At 42.3% G+C, this 23,352-nt stretch overlaps 1 protein-coding gene across 2 annotated transcripts in view; it reads left to right on the forward strand.

Annotated features, from left to right (window-relative positions):
• Pfkm (phosphofructokinase, muscle) overlaps window positions 1–23,352 on the forward strand; it is a 38,094-nt gene that overhangs the window by 4,822 nt on the left and 9,920 nt on the right. Inside the window, exons 1-7 of one of the 2 annotated variants that reach the window (XM_051189785.1) lie at window positions 11,276–11,436; window positions 14,069–14,161; window positions 20,308–20,381; window positions 21,276–21,353; window positions 22,554–22,743; window positions 22,965–23,130; window positions 23,229–23,273. In XM_051189785.1, coding sequence (XP_051045742.1) covers window positions 14,077–14,161; window positions 20,308–20,381; window positions 21,276–21,353; window positions 22,554–22,743; window positions 22,965–23,130; window positions 23,229–23,273 — 638 coding nt within the window. In that variant the 5' untranslated portion in view covers window positions 11,276–11,436; window positions 14,069–14,076. Of the gene's footprint in view, window positions 1–11,275; window positions 11,437–14,068; window positions 14,162–20,307; window positions 20,382–21,275; window positions 21,354–22,553; window positions 22,744–22,964; window positions 23,131–23,228; window positions 23,274–23,352 lie in introns of those variants that run through there. The other variant, XM_051189784.1, reaches the window with a different exon arrangement.

A 23,352-nucleotide genomic window follows, 5' to 3' on the forward strand; every position in this document is an offset into this window, starting at 1 on the left:
AGACTTCTCACTGGAAGAGTTCGAGGTTTTCAATGTTTTAGTATAAACACTGATCCCAGCCCATTAGTGTTTAGTCTTTATTCTTCAGATGGTGTTTCTATAAATAACCAGTGTTCTTCATTATCAAAGTATACATAATACTTTTATCATAGCTTAATTATGGCTGTATCTCAATTTCCCTCTAGATAACTTACCCATTAGAATATTCAGCATCATATGATGTATTTGATGACATCTTGTATCTAGTTCAAATAAATTATGATGTCTTTTTTGTTTTTGTTTTGTTTTTTTGAGACAGGATCTCTCAACCTGGCTGTATTTGAACTCACTGTGTAGATCAGGTTGGCCTGGAACTCATAGGAATCTGCTTGTTTCTGTCTCCTGAGTGGTGGAATTAAAGGCATGCACCATCATGCCCAGTTACCGTGTGTCTTCATCATACATGTCTTTGATATCTGTGTGGCCAAGACTTCAACATATGTCTAGTTGCTTCCCCAGCAAAAGTATCCAGGTTCTATCAGATTAGTAAAGTGTGCTGTATTTTAAGTGTCTTATACAAGTTGTCTTACAATTATGATCCATTTCCCATTACTCTACATGACACTGAGAATACTTTCACGGATTTCCTAAGTGCTGTGTTCTTTATCCTTTTCATTACTTCTCACCTTGCAAGAATCTGGTATCTAGGTTTAAAAGGTCCTTCTTGTGACCACCATGAAAAAGAAACTCCACTCCAGAGGGCATTGCAGGGAAATCACAATTGATTACCCTGTGGTCTTTTTTTGTGTATGTATAGGTAGTGGTCTTAGATTTATTTGTCTTTATCATTAGACTTCCTATTACACAAGGGAAAACATGATTACTCATTTAAGCTGCAAGAAACACAAAACCAGAAGCCAAGATGCCAGAATGTGGGACAGGGCTACCTGCAGGGTCAGAGCTTTGGGACAATATGCAGCTTTGTGGGGCAGGCTCTGGTCCAGCAGAACTGACAGACCACTTAGTGTACATCTTCCTCTGTGTCTAATGACTTCACTGGCAAGCAGCTTGCTTTCTGCATCAAAGACAAGTGCTTCCATCTATATGCTATTATAAGAATCCAAAAACCTGGATTCCTGTTGAAGAAAGCACAGCAGGAATTCTGGCTCTCTGAAGACTGCCTTGATCTCCCCAAGTAAAGATGTAACACTCCAGAATCAGTTTCACAGAACTTCAGTTTTCATGATGCTAAAATTCCAACAGCTTGTCCTAGTCTGGGTTACGATTGCTGTGATTAAAACACTGTGACCAAAAGCAACTTGGGGAGGAAAAAAAGATTTCATTGTATACATCCCAATCACAGTTCATCATGGAAGGAAGTCAGGGGAGGAACTCAGGCAGGATTGAAGCAGAAACCACAGAGGAATGCTGTTTACTGGCTTGCTCGCCATAGTTTGTTCAGCTTGCCAAAATCACCTGCCAGGGGGTGGCACCATCTCTAATGATGGCGTTGGCTCTCCCACATTAATCACTAGTTAAGAAAATACCCCAAGGCTTGTATACAGTTCTATCTAATTGTGATACCCTCTTCTCAGATGACTCTAGTTTGTGGGGCTGTTTTTGTTTTGTTTTGTTTTTTCAAGACAGGGTTTCTCTGTAGCTTTGGAGCCTGTCCTGGAACTCACCCTGTAGACCAGGCTGGCCTCCAACTCACAGAGATCTGCCTGTCTCTGCCTCCCAAGAGCTGGGATTAAAGGTGTGCACCACCCAGCCATGACTCTAGTTTGTGTTGTAACAACAACAACAAAAAACAAAACAAAAAACTAACTTTTAACATCTTCTCAGTTAGGATGATAATTGGGTGGGACAAGTAGCATTACATGTTCTTCTTCCAGGCAAATATGCAAAGATAAGAATAGTAGTGTAAGGAAAAAAAAGATAAAATGTAAACTGGACTGAGTTGAAACATGCCTTTAATCCCATCATTTGAGAGGCAGGGGCAGGTGGATCTCTGTGATTGCAAAGCCAGCCTGGTCTATAGGGTAAGTTCCAGGACAGCCAAGGCTACACAGAGAAATTGTGTCTCAAAAAAACAAAAACAAAAGAATAGTAGTGTGCGGAATACTACTTTCATTGATTAATATGAAGGACCCTTTATATAGACATAATCATGCATTGCATTATATTTTGATCACTGACAGATCACACATACAATGACTATTACAATGGAACATTTCCATCACCTAACTTTCTGTTTGGATATGTTTGGCTCTATAAGTAATTGCTATTTGTATTATAATCCCTGAGATACTCACTAGTCACATGCTTTACAGTCTTGCAGTCTACAACTGATAGGTGATGTATATTATACCATTTAGGTGTACTTAAATAGGGCTTATGATGTTCCCCAAATTATCAAATCCCCTGGAAATGCATTTCTTAGAACATATCCCCATTTTATGTCCCAAATTACCCTCCTAAGGGTAGCCTCAAGGCACATTACCTCTCAGTCACCCAATGAAACATTCTCTACAAGATAAAAGTGTATGTCTTGGCCATATGCTATGCGAGTACAGGAGTGCTGACAAAGTGCTGGCAGCTCGTACATGAAAGAATCCCAGGAGTGTTCTAGACAACAGTTGGATTTTCTGTCTCAGAACCCCCCAAAGCTTCCTTAAGGGAAGAAAAACATTGTTATCCAAAGTTGAGGTTTTATACCTCAGCTGACAAATTTGTTTACCTTTGCCCTAATTAAAGTTTGAAAATAGTGCTTTCAACTGAGGATAGGGGTCCTCTAGTTGCTTAGGACCTGCCTCTTCCCTGAACTATCTTTTCTAGGTTTACTGTAGTTGTTATAAATGAGTCCCCAGACAAACAGATTCACTCTTCAAGTGATAGCTTATAGCAATGGTTTTTAAATGACCCCTTAGGTCAGAATCACTTAGAGGGCTTGTTAAAATACATTGTATACCCCACCCCCAAAATTCCCAATTTAGTAATCCCAGCGCACACCCAAGAACTTGCATTTCAACCTCTTTCCAGGTGATGATCATTATGCCATTGTCTCAAACCACACAGAGCACATGGAACAGTCCCACCTGCTTGTTCTAAGTGAGATGGGGCAGGCACACGTGTCTCCAAGGCTCACCCTACCACCCTTAGAGCCATGAGTCTTGGGTAGAGAATGGTTTTGTGTCTGTGCTTGGCATTGGTGTCTATAGAATCCTAATGGGGCAAGAAAACAGCCTGTTGTTCCCCCAGAGAGGACCATGTCTTCTTGTTAGAAGTGTTTCACATCAAGTCACCAAGCTATTGCCATCCATTTATAATTCACTCTAGTCCTTAGGAAATCTGGGGTCCTCTGATATGACACTCCTAATTTGTCACTGCCTCAGACTCTGCATTTGCTGTTTGCTATCTGACGCCCAGAGCTTCCCTCACCCCTTTTCCTATAGCTTGGCTCTCCCCACTTGAGCTGTTCCCACTCTCGCTCTAACTCCCCCTCTCGCGTTCCTGCTCTGCTCTTGCTCTCCAGTGGAGTTGTTCCTGGCTTGGAGGCCGTTCCTCATGGTTTCATCTATCTACAACAAGAAGCAGAGCGCAGGAGCCAGGTAATCCAGAGTATCTCAGCTTCTTCACCTAAGTGCTCCGGCTTGTACTTAAGTGAGAATTTTCTAAACATCTTACACTTATATCTCTCACAATATCTTCCCTTGATTCTTACCTCTGTTGTCTACTTGGACATGATGCCCCAGTCACTGGCTGAATCCCAGAGAGTCTGAGAGCTTCTGAGTGTCTTCCTATGCACTGAGGATCAACATAAAGAAAGCCCTTTGCTCAGAGGATAAAACATGGAAATGTGAGCCAGAGTTTGGATTCCCAGCACACACATGGAAGTGAGTGGAGTGGCCCTCCTGTAGTCTCAGAGCTCGGGAGGCAGAGACAGGATCCCTGGGGTAAGCTGGCTAGCAAGATTAGCTGAGTCACCAAACTGGATACAGTGACAGGCCTTTCCTCAATAAATAAAGTGGAGAGTAATTGAGGAAAATAACTGGTGTCAGCCTCTGGCCTCCACATAAACATGCACACATGTATACCTGCACACACATGAGCACATACATGTGAACATCCATCTATCAAATATACATACACATGCAAAAGGAAAAAGAATAGGCCTTTTATTTCTGGGTACTGGGGTATGGTATAAAGTAAGACATATTCTGGCCATTCTTTGCACATGTTAACTTTCCCTGGATGCTAAATACCAGCAGACTACCTGGTAATGGAAGGCAGAGGAATGGCATACTACAATCTTATCTGGAACATTCTTGTTACATTCCTATACATTCAGTCTCTATGTTCAATATCTTCCCTTCTCTTTGCTGGGGTCCACTACCCTAAACCCCAAATGGTCAATTTCAAAAGCTGAAGAAATCTGAAGTATATTTTGTTTCAAACCAAGTTTTCAAACAGTATCATGACTAATTCTTGTACTTCACTTGTTGAGAAAGACAAATTGAGGAGTCCCCAGGCTCTTCTTCAATGCAAGTCAAGACTCTGGCTTCCTTCCTTCCTTCCTTTCTTTCTTTCTTCCTTCCTTCCTTCCTTCCTTTTTTCCTGCATTTGAAGAAGAGTGTGGGGAATACTTTTCCAGCAATAAGAATGACAGTAATTTTGTTTTCTCAGGAATTTGTGGCATCATCTAACTTTCTGCATTCCTTTTCTGATCCATCATCTAAGTCTGCTGACCCTCTCTTTAGGCACTCTAGCTTGTATGACGATGTTTATCTAGATGTCTTCCTTAGTCACCACAGGTTCCCTTCACAAATGTTCTGCTCTTAGGGATGCTTCTCAACTCCAGTTAGATGGAGACTGAGCACACACCATATTTTCTAAAACTACTTAGATCCAAATATTGTCTCCATCACCAGTCCACCAGCAATTTATGAATTCAAACGTTGACTCACTAAGTAAATTGACAATAGCTAGCTAAAATGCCTTATCCAAGTTGCTAATATTCATGGAAAATCATATTTTTTAATGTAAAAGTTGTTTGATGAAAGAAACCTTGAGAAAAGAAAAATGTCCAGTTTGGGAGTTTAAAATTAGGAGGCAGGAAAAGCCACTTGTAATGAGCTGTCCCTGTGGGATCACATCCTCTGTTTATTTAATGCTAGAATATTTGTTTAATTGGTGCCTTCCCTCTAAGCAGTACTGAATGAGAAACACCAAATACTTAACTATTCTGATCTTTTTTACTTTATTTACTTTCAACCAACATGTTTATGTCATAAGAACTTGAAAAATTGCAGGTGTTATTGATTTATTCAGTTATATTCCAAGTCTAATAAAATGAAAACAACTAAAATAAAACCCCAAAGAGAAAAAGTTCCTTTTAAAAACATAAAAGTAGAGTTCTACCCTGCTGTTTCTTCTGTTTTTGGCATCTTGCATGGGTAGAACACATTTGTTGCAACTGATGAACAAATATTGATACTGTGTTATTAACTGAAGTCAGTAGTTCTACAAGTTTTGAGATGTTCATAATGCCATACATATATCCATATTGCAACATTACTGAAGAATTTCATCTCTTTAAAATTTTCTATGCTCTGCCTATTCCTCTCCCCTCTATTTCAAGGCTCTGGTAACCGGTGATCTTTTATCTTCACCATTTTGCCTTATTTTGCTTTTTCTAAATTGTCAGAAAGCTGGAGTCTTTTTTTTTTTTTTTTTTTTTTTTTGGTGTTTTGAAACAGGGTTTCTCTGTTTGACATTCACTCTGTATACCAGGCTGGCCTCCAACTCACAGAGATCCACCCGCTTCTGCCTCCTGAGTGCTGGGATTAAAGGCATGCACCACCAACACCGGGCATGAAAGCTGGAATCTTATATAGCATGTAGCCTTTTCAGACTGCCCAACTTGCTGAGAAAGTTGCATTTAAGGTTCCCCCATGTCTTTTCATGGCTTAATAATTCATTTCCCTGTATTGCTGAATAATATTTTGTTGCATCAATGTACCATGGTCTCTTTATCTGTTTACCTCTTGAGAGATATCTTGGCTGCTTCTAGTTTGGGCAACCATGAATAAAGCGGCTGTATATATGTATGTGCAGTGTGTGTGTGTGTGTGTGTGTGTGTGTGTGTGTGTGTGTGTGTGTGAGCATAATGTACCATCCCTGTGGTAAACCCACTCTGACTTGCTCAGGAAACTGCTAAACTGTCTTTAATGTGCATTCTGCCAATAATGAATGATGTTCACTTGTGTTCATGTGGCCTTGCAGTATAGTGGCTGCTTCTATTGTTCTATTAATAAATGAAACTCTGGAGTCATATATTAGGGTATAAACCTTATAAATCCACAGAGTGATGGAAAAATGATCAGCTGACCTTCCTCTTCACCTTCCCAGATTGAGAAGGCCCACGAATCTTTCTAAGCCCCTTCTTATTCCTCCCTGTGTCTCTCTATCTTCATCTGGGTCTACCAGGAAGCTCTATGGTTTATTCTAGTTTAACTCCATTGGTGGTCTCGGAACAACAATATAAACAAATCTCTCACATTTTCCCCCTTTTGTCTAAATAAAAAGGAAAGGTTTTAACTCTAACATAGTAAAACTATATACAATAAGAACAATTATCAGGTATTGTCTAAATAAAAAGAACGGTTTTAAATTTAACAAAGTGAAACTATATACAGTAAGAACAGTTATCAATTAAGAATTACATTCACAACGTCCAGTCCATTTGCATTTGGCAAATTCAGAGAAAATACTCCTTTATCTATCCCCTCTTTGTGAGTTCAAAGTTTTACTTTCTCTCATAATAAGCAAAACTGTAACTATAACTATTTAGTCTTGAACCCCATCAGAGACCCAAGAAAGATATAATGATGTAAAGGAGACTTTTCTCCATCTAGCCTGGTCCCATTTGACTTGTTTCTCTCCACCTATCAGGTCCCTGCAGTGGCTTATAAGATAACAACTTATAGACTTACTATAGATTTATAATTGTTTGGCCAATGGCTTAGGCTTATTACTGGCTAGCCCTCTCTCTCATAAATTAACTCATTTCTAGTAATCTGTGTATCATTGTGACTGTGGCTTACTGGTGATACCCTGATATCTTGCCTCCCCAGCAGCTATATGGTATAATAGTGACTCTGCCTTCCTTCTCTATATATATCATTGTTTGGAATTCCCAGCTACCTATATATTGCCTGTCTGTTGGCAGAAACAACTTTATTCATCAATCAATAAAAGCAACACATATTCACAGCATCCAGAAGGACATCCACATCATTTCCCCTTTTCTGTCTAATTAAAAAGGAAGGTTTTAACTTTAATATAGTAAAAATACACATAACAAAACAGTTATCAAGTGAGAATTATAGTTAAAATATTTAGTCCATTTACATTTGGCAAAATTTAAAGAAAATATAATCTATTCTATTTTTGTGAGTATAAAGTTTTATATCTAATTTATCTTTTATAATAACTATGGAAAACTAGTGATAATTAAATAGTCCATTAATTTTGGTTTTCTTCTGACCCATACCAGGTAGCTCCTCTGACATGAGACAGAGATTTTGGATTTTCCTTGAACAAGTATGCTTGGGTTTAGAGAAGGAGAGAGCCATGCTCCAACTCCAAAGCCAGCTTTAATTTTTAATTGAACTGGAACTATAAACAGACCATTTTGCCTTATATGTCTGTAGAGAACAGAAGAAACAAACATTTGGGAAGACTTAGGAAATTTTATCCTGTTGGAAATGTGCTATACCATTAAGCCAATTTACTCCTCTTCCTCCTCTTCTTCCAATTTACTGTTTTTCTTGGGAAATTTTCTTTGGATGATTAATCCTCTTCTTCAAATATCTTATTTGTCCAGTGGTCTTCAGATTCCTTAGTTGGATGCTTTTATTGTCCTGGGAAGACAAAAACAAAACCCTACCCCAGTCCTAACTTTGGGGAATTTCACTTTTTTGGTGAAATGAAAGGCATTTGTTAGTCTTAGAAGTTAATTTATATGGAATAGCTATGCTGTTTGATGAAATATCACATCTCCTAATCAAGAGGTCTCTCCTGTTTGAATCTAATCTTTATTAGTCTTGATGGTATCCATAGCTTTTCTTCTCCTGTGGAAACAAAGCATAACATCTTCCCCAGTATAATACATATCTTGATTTCTATTATGCGGTCAACACATCTTTGAAGTGTATAGGCTGATTTAATTCAGCAGTTTTTTAAAAATACTATTCAATGTCTCTGCAACAGCTGTCATTTCTTTCTCATTAGCATTTAAAATTTAAAGTTAATAGAGTATTGTGTAATCTATTTCTGGGGGGGTCTTTATTACGCCTTTTCTGTTTATTAAGGTTTTTTTTTTTTTTTTTTAGAAAGGGTTTCTCTGTGTGGCTTTGGAGCCTATCCTGAAACTTGCTTTGTAGGCCAGGTTGGCCTTGAACTCAGAGATCCACCTGCCTCTGCCTCCCAAGTGATGGGATCAAGGGCATCAAGGGCAGGCACTACCACTTCCTAGCTGAGCAAATTTTTTTTTTCAAGATAGTTTATTTTCAACATAGGTCACAACATTGGCTTTTGGCCCATTCTGCCAACTGTACAAGTTAGGAGATGGGTCACACTTCCTGTGTTCCTGTGGAAACTTTGAATATTTGATTTGTATGGATTTTTATAACTTTTCAGACAGACTTACTGTGCTCCTTAGCTGCTGAGTAAGCATTTGTAGCTTGTACATTTGGCAGAATGAGCAAATCTTTTAAAGTGTAATTAGATCTTAGGAAAAAAGCACATGGCTTGCTGGGAGGGTTTGGGATGAGTGGGGTGGAAGCTGTTTAGTGCTAGATGTAGTGGCTACTTTTATTGTTCTATTAATAAATAAAGTTCGGGTCAGATACTAGGGAATAACCTGATAGATTCACAGAATAATGGAGAAATGATCAGCTGATCCTCTTCTCCACCTTCCCAGATAGAAAATGCCCATAAATCTTTCCAAGTCCCTCTATTCCTCCCTGTGTGTTATCTGCATCCAGGTCCACCAGAAAACTATGGTTTATTCTGATTAGCTGAATGTGAACTCCACCCTCTGAACCAGGATTTAACTCTATTGATGGTCTTGGAGCAACAACACAAATAAATCTCCTGTAACATTGCAGTATCACCATTATTTGGTATTATCATCTTTTCTTCTTTGAGCTATTTGGTAGGCAGGCAAGTATCTCTCAATTCTTCTCTCTCTCTCTCTCTCTCTTAGCTCCTGGTGATAGAACAAATGAGCATTTTTTTTCACATGCTTTTTTGCTACCTGTAATGCGTACAGTTTTTCTACCCGCCGCCCGGTCTTGTCCCGCGCCAGCCCCAACTAACACACTGAGACTCTGTATCCGATATAATTATGTTGGCCCGGTTACTTGTTTCTTATCGGCTAGCTCTGCCTTAATTATTAACCCATTTCTGCTGATCTATGTATTTCTCTTACCGGGGAGCCGGCCGGCATACTGCTTTCTCCCGACTCTCCATCTCGACCCCTCTTTCCTACTTCCTATTTCCTCCTTGTCTCCTAGTCCCTCCTATCTTCCTTTCCTATTGGCCAACAGTGCTTTATTCATTAACCAGTATGAGAAACATATACAGAATGACATCTCCCATCAGCTACCTCTATGTCTTCTTTGATGAAATTTCTGCTCAGATCCTTTGCTCATTTTTAATTGAGCTATTATTGCCTTTTTATTATTGAGCCACAATAGGGGTTTTCATGTGTATTTTTAAAATTAGTTCTGTGAGAGTTTGTTTTCTACAGTTATCCCTCCACCCTTCCCAGATCTACCTCCTTCCCCACACACCCAACTTTGTGGGAGTTTTTTGTTTTTTGTTTTTTCTTTTAGCCCTTCAAGACCTATTTGTGCTGTCCAAACACTCTTGGAAGTGATCTTTCACTGGTGTAAGCTTACCAGAGACCACAGTCTTAGAAAACTGTCTCTCCCTCTCTGCTGCTAACAATTGCCATTGGCTCCAAGGCTGGGATTTGTCCAGCCCCCCTCTCATGCTGGGGATTTATTTGGTCTGGCCTTGGCTGGCAAAGGTTTTGTGCATGCTGTTGAAGTTGCTATGGATTCATATCTTGCAGTGCCCTGATATGTTCAGAAGATAATTTTCCTTGTAGCCACCCACCACCTCTGGCTCTTACATTCTTACTGACCCTTCTTTGGACACGATTCCTGAGCCTCTGGGGTGGAGGTGTAATCTCTTCCTTGTTGCACTCTGTCCATTTGTGGGTCGCAGTGTTAATCTCCATCTATAGAAACTTCTCAGATACCGGTTGAGAGATGCGTTGATCTGGTAGGTGTGTGGGGAAGGCAGTACAGAAAGGCAGGCATGAGGTGGATTACCAAGCAGGTCTGAACTGGCCCTTTAGCAGATTCATAATTCGCAAATACTTTCTACCGTTTTATAGGTTGTCTTTTTTTACTTTCTGGATGGTGTCATTTGCACATAAACGTGAATAAATTTTCAGTCAAAAGGCTGCATTGCCTGTCCACTTGTGTTTCCGTTGTTGGCAGCCAGAATGTGCTGGGCAGAGGCAAGAGTTGGCAAGAGAAAGGGCAGTAGAGAAGAAACAGGAGTGTAGCTGATGGTGGGTGGAGCAAAGCCAGGGGAGCAGAGGATCTGAGCTTGGAATGCCAGTTGTGCTCAGGGACCAGTAGGCCACCGTTCCCACAGTGCGTGCTGCTTACTCTGAAGTCTCACGAAGGTGCCTGCTAACTTTAAAAAAAAAAAAAACCCTCAACCCTGCTGTGGTGGACTTGAGAAGGGGCCCTTTCTTCTTGTACCATGCTAGCTGGGTTCGCCCTATTTTCTCTCAGAGAGGTGATGCAAATGTAGAAGGAGTTTTGAGGTTATTCTGTAAGAGATACTTAAGGGCAGGGATCTGTCTAACACAAACTCTAGCACACAGACTCCGTATAAATATTTGTTGAAAGAGAGACGGGGGTGGTCAAGGATTTTAACAGTGGCAGGAGATATTTGTATTCAAGGAACCGTAGGCAGTCCGGGAAGGGAAAAGTTGGTTCAGTTGGAAACAAGATTAGCAACTACGTAATTTCTAACTCTCACCACCTACATGAGCTGATAGCTTCCAAGATAAAGATGCAGACCCGGGAAGCAAGGGTGCAAAAAGCAGCAGAGTTCTTAAGGGGAGAAGGAAGAGGAGGAGAGAAGAGAGAAAGGAGAGGCGGAGCCTCCTTACTAGCTTTGACCAGTAGAGGTTTGGAAGCCTCCCCTCCTCCCGCGTCTGCCTCCACCTGGCTCCTCCCCGAGTTCGCCGAGCTCCCCTCCCCCTTTCCCCAAGGACAATCTGCAAGAAAGCAGCGGCGGAGGAGAGCTAAAACAAGGCAAGAGGGAGGCCTTGGGTGGAGAGCGAGGGGTGAAGCCAAGAGTGAGGTGGGAGCGAACATGCTGGGAGCGGTGGGGAGGACAGAAAACAACAGAGGGCCAGACATGACAAGGCATCCGAAATCGCAGGCGAGAGGGGGATGGGTGCTGGCGACGCGTGAAGAAGCAGAGCCCCTCGGTTAACCTCCCAGCATTTGTAGGCTCAGGTCCCAGATGCAGGGCGGCCTGGGGGTGCTCAGCTGCCTTTGGCTGCCTGATGCCTCCCCTGGCACACATTCAGTTCAAATCGGTGCACCTATGATGCTGCCAGACTGCGTTCCTGCCTCCTGCGTGCACACACACACACACACACACACACACACACACACACACACACACACACACACACAGGCTGCGTTCCTGCCTCCTGCGTGTGCACACACACACACACACACACACACACACACGATGCTGTATATTTATATTTAGTATCTGTGACTCTGTCCACATGCGTGTTGTCACTGTGGGTCTATAAAAGGTGTGCATAATTGCATGCATTTTTGTGTCCTGTGCCTCCTGAAATACAGTTTCAGGAGGTGAGCTGCTGTTTACAGGTCAGCACTCCTAACCTTGGTAGGGTGAACTCTGTCCCTCACTGAAACTACTACATCAAGGCATCAAGAGGCTTCTACAGGGGATGAACAACCTCCCAGTCTGGTAGTGAATTCCAGGAGGGAAAAGAGGAGAGAAAACCTCAAGGTTTTAAAGAGCAACATAGTCAGATGTCTGTTTCTTTCTATTCCAAAATTTTGGGTTCCTATTTCCTCCAATCATGTGGTCTTTCTCAAGAAGACCTGAAATTCAGACGTTAACATTCTAGGTATATGTATGTTCATGTTGCTTTCCCAGATTGTCATTTTCTAAGTCCTAGGTGTGCCTGGGTATTTTTTTAAATTTAATTTAAAATTAGCACAGAAGCTATTAGATTTCATTATGACATTTTAGAACAAAATGTGTTTTAGTAGATTCTCCTTTCCCCTTATCTCCCCCACCACCCTGTACCCTGATCTCTCCTTGTACCCCGCTGTCTCTTTTCCTTGTTCATGCCCCACGCCCACTCCATCCTTCATCACCTGTTTTTGCACTCTCTTAGTCTCCTTTCTAATTTTCTAGGCTTTACACACACTTACTTGCATTCTCGGATACAGGCACACTTTTCAGAACAGTATCTTCATATGAGAGAGAACATGCAGTTTTTGTTTTTCTGAGTCTAGGTCACTGCACTTAATATTACACTTTACAGATCCATCTATTTTCCTGAAAATTAATCATTTAGTTTTTCTTTACAGCTGAAAAAAAATTCCATTATATATGTACCACATTTTTATTACCCAGTAATCTGTTGATGGCCATCTAGATTGATTCCATTTCCTGTTTCTTCCCTCTCTTCCTTCCTTCCTCCCTTCCTTCCTTTTTTCTTTCATTCCTAATCTGTGATGCATGCAACCCAGGGTCTTGCCAGTGCTGCACAACTGCACTGTCTCCCCAGCCCTGAGTTTTTAGGAGTAGAATATGGAGCTCTATCTACTCCCAAGGCCTTTCTTCATACATTTCTGGTATATCAGTTCACTGATGCTTTTCAGCGAGTGTTACTGAACTTCCTTGTGTGCATAGACTCCAATGGGTAGAATTGGAACTGTGTTTGTTTTAGTTTTTAATTTTGTTTATAAGTGTTTTGTCTGAATATAAGTTAGTGCATCCCATGTGAGCCTCATGCTTGTGGAGGCTAGAGGACAGTGTCCAGTGGGGATGAGTTACAGACAGTTGTGAGCTGCCATGTGGATGCTGGGAATTGAACCTAGATCCTTGGGAAGAGCTGCCTGAGCCATCTCTCTAGCACTGGAAGTAGTTGTAAAAGTAAATATACTCCCTGCCTTGGAGGAAGTTTCAGTCTAGTTAGAGAAAGTGCATTTAACACTAACACAGTTCAGTGGTCAGGAAGCTTTACTACTAAAAGGGAATTTTAAGCTTTACACACCAGCAGGTCTGCTGTAGCCCCTGCCCAGTGTTAGAGCACAGAACAGGAGTGAACACTGATAGCGTGGACATGCCTTTTCTTTTTATCCTCCCTGAGACAGGGTTGTGATAAGCTGCCAGGTTGGTCTTGAATCTTGACTTCCATCAGTCTAGCATAACTAGGACTATAGGCTCTATGGGGATTTGAATTTCAATTCTTTTTCATATTATAAAGTATTTTTGCAACCATTTAAAGTGTGAGGACCTCAAACCTCACCTGGTTTATGCCCTCCGCAGCACCCCTTTCCTTCCTTCCTTCCTTCCAAGGGAAGACCCTAAGATGCAGTCAGATTTCCTCCTTGCTTTCTCATTTCTTTCAAGTCAAGTGCCCTTTCCTTTTGACCTTAGCCTGTTTTGAAGACAGGTTCCAATTAGGGTGGAAGGGGACAGGGAAGGATAAGCCAGGACTTATGTGGCCTTGGTCTAGATTACTCTGACACTTTAGCTTGTCACTCTGAAAGGGTGCGGCTTTCCTCTGGAAGTCTTCCAAAGTTCTGTGGCTGTACAGCCCAGCTTTAGTGGGAGAGTCTGACTGGGTAGCTGTAGCCAGTCTAAGTCAGACACCTCTTGAGCAAGTGGCACCTTGATCCAGTGCATCTTAACTGATCATTGTCTTGAATTCTAGAGTGGATCATGACCCATGAAGAACATCATGCAGCTAGAACCCTGGGGATCGGCAAGGCCATCGCCGTGTTAACCTCTGGTGGAGATGCCCAAGGTAAGTGAAAGGGGATAGAAATATGGTTGCTATGGCCCATGAGTTTCTTGACTCTCTCAGACTGTAGACTATAACTATTCTCATGTAGGCTCACACTGAATCCTGGATTTTCCTAGAAGTTCCGACACAAACCTCTAAGCATATTTATATATTGTTTGCTCTGCTACTGTTGACCTGAACTTTCCTAGAACTTCTATCCAAGTTTCTCTGGAAGTTAATGCTGTTGGTCCTTGAGCAGCACTGGCGAGAATTTGAGATAAGATAGTTGAGAAAGAAGTAGATGGATTCATTTCAAGGATTTGGGAGATATTGGGAAAGGGAGGAGCCTGGGAGCTGGTATTGGGCAACCCCAGCTGGATCCTCAGGTTTTTCCCAAGGAGTACTGCACTCATCAGCTTCAGCCAGTTCTCTGTCACCCTGCTCCCCTCCCTCCATCAGCCCTTTAACAATTTGGAAGAGCATCAGTTAATCACTACAGACCCAGTGCGGCTGGAGGGGCAGCAAAGAGAGAGAACCTTCCTCTGAAGAAGCTATAAAAAGAAAGCATGCTGGCAATATTGAGTGGGAGAGATGGATATATGATTCAAGAGCAAATTCCCACTTTCATTTTTTTATGTGTTCCAGTTGATAGTATTCTGTAGAGAAGAATCTCTTTGAAGGGTTAACAGGACATGTAGACAATGATAGGAAAAGAAATGTAAGGTTTCCTTTGGTGCTCCTGACCCCAGGTTCTCCTAGGGTACTCGTGACTTAGGACTCAGTACTAAGCACTCACTTTGTGTAGAGCCCTGTTGTGAAGAAGCTGACTTCTCTTGAGAGAGATTTCCATCTGTCACTGGGTTTTTTACTCAGGCACATGGCACATGAATAAAAGTAATCCAGTGTGCATTGACCATGATGGGCATGCTAAGTCCTGGTGAGAGTAATTGGGAAATACTTCCCAAGAAAAATGCTTAAAAAAACAAAAACTGATCCCTTTATTTAAGTATAGTACCTAGAAGAATGGCTGGCCATAGTACACACTCAATAAATGAATTGCTAATAAATAAAATTAATTATTGAGCAACTTCTGTGATCAAACAGAATGGCAGGTACTAAAGATACATCATTGAAAAAGGTGGTAATTGCTCTCATTGGTGTGTGTGTGTGTGTGTGTGTGTGTGTGTGTGTGTGTGTGTAGGATAGAAGTCTATTTATTTATTTAGGAGACAGAGTCTCTGACTCTGTAGTGTATCCCGCATAGCTAGTGCACACTGGCCAGCCAGCTCTGGGGACTTACCTGTCTTAAGATTTCCATCACTGGGTTTATAAATGCATGCGACTGTGCCCAGCTTTATATGGGTGCTGGGATCTGAGCTAAATGGTTGAGTTATCTCCCCAAACCCTGTGTCATGGTATTTTCTATTAGCATATTTAAAAGACAGGCTTTAAAATGTAAACATGTTTATTGATTATAATTATGAGGTATGTAACAAATCAGAATTAATAGTGGAGAAACAAGGGGTAGAACATGGCACAGAGGCCTGAGTGATCAGATTAGGAATACAGAACTCTGCAGGTGGCTGGAAATGCTGCTAACTGAAATTCTATTGCTTCTTCTCTATTGGTAGAAATCCATGCCATACTGTGATCATCAACATACACTTTTTAGTGGTGATCCTGTGTCCTGTGTACTTAGATGGTTAGATTAGGAAAAGAGAGAACCTGGAAAAAAAATCCACGAGACCATATGAAAAGAATAAAAGAAAAGCACCTTTGGAGAGAAGAGGAGCAGAAGTGAGAGTTAAGAGAAGGGAAGGGAGAGAGGGGAGGGGAGAAGAAAAGAGAGGAGAGCCACAGTCTCTGGGACTTTCTGATCTTACAGTGTATCACCTGTGAATCCACATAATACAATAGGTGTGTGTCAGCAAGGATCAAGAGAGATAGAAAATGAAATTCTAGGGCGACAAGAAACCAGAATAGAAGTCTGAAATACTGTTGACAGATCCTAGCTGAAGGAGAAGTCCCAGAGTATGGGGGTGGCTTTCCCAGAGACAATGGGCTGGGTCTCCCAGGAGAGAAGCACAGGAATGCTGCTTTTCCCAAGGGGCCACAAGCAACATGGTACAGCAAGACTGAACTCCATCAGACCCACAGAAGCCATGGCTGTCATTCTTGGAGCTCAGCAATGCCAATATCTTGAAGTAGGAATATGACCATGAATTAGATGTCTTGAGCTCAAATATCAAGAATTCTGGAATGTTGGGCTGGATGGAATAAATTCTAAATCTTATTCCTTTTCTAACCCCAAAAGGCCACAGCCCTACTGATCCACACCTCATTAATCCTCCTGACATTGGTATATCCAGTCTTGAAAGGACCTCGGCCATCTCCTCTAGCCTTCTGTCTCCAGGCCATAGCTCCAAATGCATGTATATCATATCTTCAAAGGAGTACAGGACTGGGATTCTATTACCTCTCTGGATAGTTACTCTAGGGTTTATAATTTCTAGTATGCATCCATTAGAAAGTACAATTCACATATAACAAAAATCTGTCATAATTTTTAACATTTCCAAAGCTCAGGAAGAACCTTGTCAGTACCAACGTCCCAAACCATTGTGATCAGGTTAAAGATGTTGCTTAGTTGGTAGAATGCTTGTCTAGATGCATGAAATACCACATATTATACTGGGTGCGGTAGTGTGCCCCTGGAATCCTAGTTGGAAGGTAGAGGCAAGAAGATCAGAAATGCAAGGTCATCCTCAATATAGCAGGTTTTTTACTAGCTTCTATTTTCTGCCTCGTCTCATGGAGACACTGAGACCCAGAAATTCCCCTTAAGGATCTTTCTTCTCAGAGGCTGCCATTGGCTGCTTCAGATTGCAAGCCTCTTCAGAGCCCCTCTGAGTTGTCCCCAGAATATCTCTTGCATGCGCCCTGTAATCGTATCCTTCATCTTGCGTCTAATAAGTCATGCAGCTGCTCATAGAGGGTTATTTAGGGAAACATGGAACAGCCAAGAAAAGTTGGGCCAGGACTGGCTTAGGGCCAGATGAGACTAAGCAGTGAGGATGGGTAGAAGAGACCAAACACTCTGGGGACTCTGGTGCTTTTAGGCATCTAGGGTTAGAGGGCAGGAGAACAAAGGGGATCCAACTAGGAAACACTCATCATTGTGGAAGCGGGATAGGTAGTCTCTGCAGATTGGCAGGGCTGAAGTTGGGAAGTAGGAAGGGAGAGGAGAGAACTGGTTTTCCATACTGTGGGGTCTTGAATATTCCCTGCCTACCAACTAGTGCTTGCTTAATAGGGAAGACCTTTTAAGTCATTTATTATTCTTTAGTTGTGCCCCACACACCTTACTCAGCTTGGAGCTCAGAAAGAAAACTCCACTCTGACATTTCAGAACAACAGTTCTTCATTGCCTCAGATTACCAATGTGCAGTCCAGAGCTCCAGATTCAGGAAAGAATCCTGTAGGCTGTAGCAGCCTGGAAAATAAGTCATAGTTTCACGTCTGCAATGACTGCATTGAGCTAGCTTTATTCATCTGTCCTGAAGTTTCAAGGGCTCTGCCCTGATTCTCATGCTCCCTTCATACACACTGGATCTCCTCAAGCTTCTGAGAAGCCTCTGCCTGTGCAGAATTTTGTTGTTCCAAATCATTCCAACTAAATATGTGAACTTTCATGGGAATTTGCCTAAGAGATGTCACGGGTAAGCTGTGCTCACACAGGCACCTCTGCTGACAAGCCCGACCTTTCCGTGTTTATCTCAGATGTGTTGTTAGATGTATTTGAAACTGATCCTACTTTTTGAAATGGTTCTTTTGGCTTCTAAGATGTTGCTAAGCCCTGCTTCTTCTTGTATCTCTTCCTACTGTTCATTAACAACCACAGTCACTTCTCAGAGTTCAGCTCCTTGTCCATTGCCTTTCTAATCATATATGGTTTCTCTTCCAAATTGTTGTGCATGTCCCACAAGGACTTTAATTTCAACACATCCTAATATGAACATATCATCTCCACATTTCCAAACCAAAGCATGCCAGTTAAAGGCACTTCAGTGTACTCTTTGCCTAGTCTAAGGGAGGCACCTCTCTCCTCAGGGTGTAAAATCTAATCACCTTGTCTATGGGATCCAAGCCCCTTTCTTTGTTCTGAGTGTCTTCTGTCCACTATCTCTTTTGTCCCACATGCCCCTTTCCAGGGAGGCCTCCTCATGTCTTATCTAGGATAGCAGAAGGCCCCCTATTCCCAGGGATCCCTCTACCCAGCTGCCTGTCACCCTGTTGCCACAGCCTTTCTGATATGCAATGCAAATCTTATCATGTCCCTCAACTCCTGAAATTCTTCGAGATTCTTGATTATCTGTAACTACTTTTGTGCAGGAGAGGAGTCACAAACCCCTTTAAAAATCATGAATGATATAGACCTTCTCCCAGAAGAAATGTTATGACCATAAAACTTTCATATAGTATAGTTTTATGGGGTTTATGGATTTGCTGAAACTGATCCCATATCCATGGATCCCCAGTTAGATCCAGATGTACAGGATAAAAGTCAGTCTTCTTCAAATAGCATACGGGCACTTCCCCTCCTGTAGAGTTATCTCTCATCACTTTCTATTCTGCTTTTTACACTTTACAATACTGAATTATCTGAAGTTATTTCTTGGCCCTTACACCTTTCTGCAATTTTTCCTGTCTACAAGGGTCTTCCTCAATTGTCTATCTGACAAAAAGGCAGGGAATTGTGTTTTAGATTTCAGGACAAATGCTGCATTTTTGGACCACTCCTGACAAGCTTAGATGTTCCTGTTCAGATTGTGCTTTTACATCCCTCTCCCTTCGGGGCCATTTTACCACACTGTAATTGTGTACATCTTGAGACAGTAGTTCCTAGACTGTATTGTTCACTGCTATACCCTTAGCTCTCAGCACCACATCAGGACCATGCTGTATGTTCTGTTCATCTTTGTTTGGGGCTGAATGGACCTGAAGTCTGATTTGGAGTTAATAACCATATAATAGATACTATGTCTACATGCAAGGAGTAGGATGGAAGAAAGGAAAAGAAAGGAAGACCTATTCTTATTTTATTCTAAGTAGCTCTGGATTATTCAATAGTTTGTGATGGTTTGGTGTTGCATGGGTTCCAAGAGTATGGCTTTCCGTGTATTTTCAGGCTTAGGAGGTTTTTCCAGGCAGGATTTAAGAATCATATGATACATTTTGTGTTGAAACAAAAATATTTGAGAGAGGGTGGCTACAGCAGTTTTAGAAGAAGATTTATTTAGAAGCATGACCATGAACCCTGGTGATGTTACAAGGCAGGGCAGTGGGGAGTGCATACCCCACAACTCTCTCTTGTCACATTTGCTGGCACTGAGGGAGCTAGACAGTCACACTGTGTGGCACATGTAGGGATGTAGAAAACTCAAATGGTAGCTCAGTGTGTGTGTGTGTGTGTGTGTGTGTGTGTGTGCGCGCGCGCGTGCGCGCGCGCGTGCACGCGCCCTGAAAGAATCCACCATCCAGTAATAAACATATTTAGAAACAAACTGAACTCCATCAGATCACATAGCCATAGAACAGTCATGTTTCTCCATGAACATGGTCCTAAAGCTGGATGTCTCTATTCAGTGCAGAAAGCAAGGTAAACCTAGTGAAACCGCTGAGGTTAGTGGGCATGGAATAGCAGTCTAGAGGGCTAACATGGACACCTTAGGTTCCAATTTAAACTTTGTATCCTTATAACCTTGACACCTTTGAGCTTCCATTTTGAAATCTGTGAAATGGAGGAATCTCTAGGCTATGGGGGATGGGGATTAAAGAGACAATATTTGACCAAGTCTAGTGGTATGTGATTTACAAAACACATTTGACAGAGTGCTTGCTTTATCACTGTCATTATTCTCAGGATGCCCTGGCAGGAAAAGGTCAAGGTTTAGGGGCTGGAGGGAAGTGGATGGGGTGTCTGGAGCTCCATTAGCATCATATGAAACTGGGGAGAGCAGAAGACTTGGGGGAGAGGAGTCCAGATTCAGAGCAAACCCTAGCCACAGGACTAACTCCAGCCTTTAGCCAGATATAACTGCTATGCATTCCAGGGCTGAGCTTATTCAGAGTGACCTGTCTGTGACTTTCTCCTCCCTCCCTCACAGGTATGAATGCTGCTGTCAGGGCTGTGGTTCGAGTTGGTATCTTTACTGGGGCCCGTGTCTTCTTTGTCCATGAGGTTGGTTTTTACTTTGTTCTCTGCCTCATCTGCCTCCCACCCTCTTCCCGCCTTCTCTTCTTCACCTCCTAGTTGCATTGCTGTTTGCTTTTCCTTGGCTCTCCATCTCACTGAATCATTCCTTCCCACTTCTGATCTCAGCAAACTGGAGCCTCACATTGCCTGTTGAATTTAAAAGAAGAAACTCACAGAGAAAGAACTGAGATGGAATGTCTTTTCCAGCAAGTTTAGTATACATAAGGGTAGAGCCCCAAGGGAGGCAGAGTCTTGCTGTGCTTCTAAATTTTCCAAGCTTTCTGAGGTTCCAGCTCCTTCTTGGCTCCCTTTGCTCAGTCTCTCTCATGCTTTACCCACTCTTCCCATACAGTCTGTTTGCCCTTCTGCCAAGTTTGGTAGTTTTATAATAAGTCCTTTTCCCCCCTCCCTTCCTCCATCCTCCTTTCCCCTTAGGCTATCAAAACTAGCTGTCCTCTAGTTCTCCTGGGAAACATCTTGGAGGAAATAGGATAATTGGGGGTGGAGGAGGAATTAAGATGGAAGGGTATTTTGATTTTTCAAGAATGGGAGAGAGCCAAGCATGGTGGCCTGCGCCTTTTATCCCAGTACTCTGGAGGCAGAGGCAGGGGGACACCTATGAGTTGGAGGCCAGCCTGGTTTACAGAGTGAGTTCTAGACCAGCTAGAGATACACAGTGAGATCCTGTCTCAAAGAAAAGAATGAGAGAAACATCAGAAAAGTTGACACGTCCCACTTTGGACTGATCTACTAAATACAGCATTCTTATGAGCATTCAGGGATCACTGAATGGGAGGGTGTGGCTTGAACCTCCTCCTAGTCTTGGCCATCTAGAGGATCCTAATGGAGGCTTACTGGATATACTGCTCCTCCCTTCAGGGTTATCAAGGCCTGGTGGATGGTGGCGAGCACATCAGGGAGGCCACCTGGGAGAGCGTTTCCATGATGCTTCAGCTGGTATGTCCCAGAGAACTCCTGTTCTGTTTGTACTATCCCTGCCTCATCCCATTCTGGTATCCCAGATTTCTTGCCACTTGGTTCGGTATGAAGGGTTTCGGTGACAGAAGAGGCTTATATTTGCCCTTTACTCTGTGCATTTGAAAACATCCTGACTTCTTACAGTGGTGAAGGAGGTGGGAACGTGGTCTCAGAATGGCTTGCCCTTTATAGAAAGGTCATAGCAAGACTTCTGCAACTGCCACATCATAAGCAAGCCCCACTCTGGGGTCACGGGGAAAGTCTGGCCCTGAAAATAACCTTAGAGGACCAAGGCCAGCAGAGTTGAAGTCAACCAGCTCTCATGTGATAGAAATGTGACAGCTTGAGACTATTTAGGGACTCGAGACTGTCTTGCAGCATCTCAAATAATCCCAGTGATACTGGCTTTTCCTATCTGCAGCCCTCTATGATTATTCCATGTTGTTTAAGTGTTCTTCTAAGATCTGTTCACTCTGAGCTAGCTTAGAACCATAACCACTTGCCAATTTAGTGAGAAATTTACAAATTACATTTATATCCCATTCTTTACCTAAATCCACTAAAAATTCCGTGGGAAGCTGCTTCCATACAGGCAATAGTGCCCATCCCCAAGTGTAGAACAATAAATTGTTCCCCTTGTGAATACCCAGATACTGTGGCTCTTGCCACTAACTCCATAGATCCCAAGGAACTAAAGAGAACCAGTTGGACAGTTGTCTGGGTAACCTTAGTTACACAGTGTATTAGAGTTGGAGAGATGCTATAAGCACTTGGGGGTTGAAACCCTTAAAATAGTTTTGATATAATCTAATGTGCCAGACATCAAGGGAAATCTAGTCTGAAGTCAGTGTGAAAGATGGAGATAAACCTAGACTAGAAACTAATGTATATACAAAATTCCTTATTCTTGAAAGTAATCACTTTGATGATAAAATGTCCAATGAAATAGTTATCTTAGTAGTCTCCTAAGATGTGTGACAGAACATGGGCATAACATTATGATATCCAGCATTACTTTCTTTTCCTTTGTAAGGGACAAGTGACTTAGGGATGTCAGGAACTTAAGGGAGAGGCATGGTTATGCTGGCCTATCACTGGGTTGAATAGGGAAATCTTAGCTTGTTGAACTCAAAATTGGCCATGCCATCTGAAGACCTAAATTGTACCTCTCCCCTAAAGGGAGGCACAGTGATTGGAAGTGCCCGATGCAAAGACTTTCGGGAGCGAGAAGGACGACTCCGGGCTGCCCACAACCTGGTGAAGCTGGGAATCACCAATCTGTGTGTCATTGGAGGTGATGGCAGCCTTACGGGGGCTGACACTTTCCGTTCAGAGTGGAGCGACTTGTTGAATGACCTCCAGAAAGCTGGTGAGATGTTTTCATCAGTATTGCTTTTCCTGTAACTGTGTGTGCATGCATGTGTTATGTAAATGTACTTTTAACTTCCGTAGGAGGAAAATGTTAACTGCACACAAACGAACAATCTTGGCCCTCCTTTCTACCATTGCCTACAGTCAGTCTCTAGTAATCTGCTCTGTAGGTGTGGAAGATTTCTCAGCTGGTGGCCTCTGGTTCGCTTTCTTTTACAGGGAAGATCACAGCTGAGGAGGCTACAAAGTCTAGCTTCCTGAATATTGTGGGCCTGGTTGGCTCAATTGATAATGACTTCTGTGGCACTGATATGACCATTGGTACTGACTCTGCCCTGCATCGGATAGTAGAGATTGTAGATGCCATCACTACCACTGCTCAAAGGTAAAAGCACCCAGGAGGGAGACAGTACAGGAGAGGGAGGCAGTAGATGGGAGAGAGGCAGGGACATGCAGACTATAAACCCCATCTTTCTCTTTCAGCCACCAGAGGACATTTGTGTTAGAAGTGATGGGCCGTCACTGTGGGTAAGATCCCCATTCTGACCCATGTATTTTGCATAGACCTAGAGATGGCCCTTTCCTCTTCCCAGAGTCGTATGGAGTG

The sequence above is a fragment of the Phodopus roborovskii genome, unplaced genomic scaffold (genome assembly GCF_943737965.1).
Source record: "Phodopus roborovskii unplaced genomic scaffold, PHOROB, whole genome shotgun sequence".
NCBI classification, from domain to species: Eukaryota; Metazoa; Chordata; class Mammalia; order Rodentia; family Cricetidae; genus Phodopus; species Phodopus roborovskii.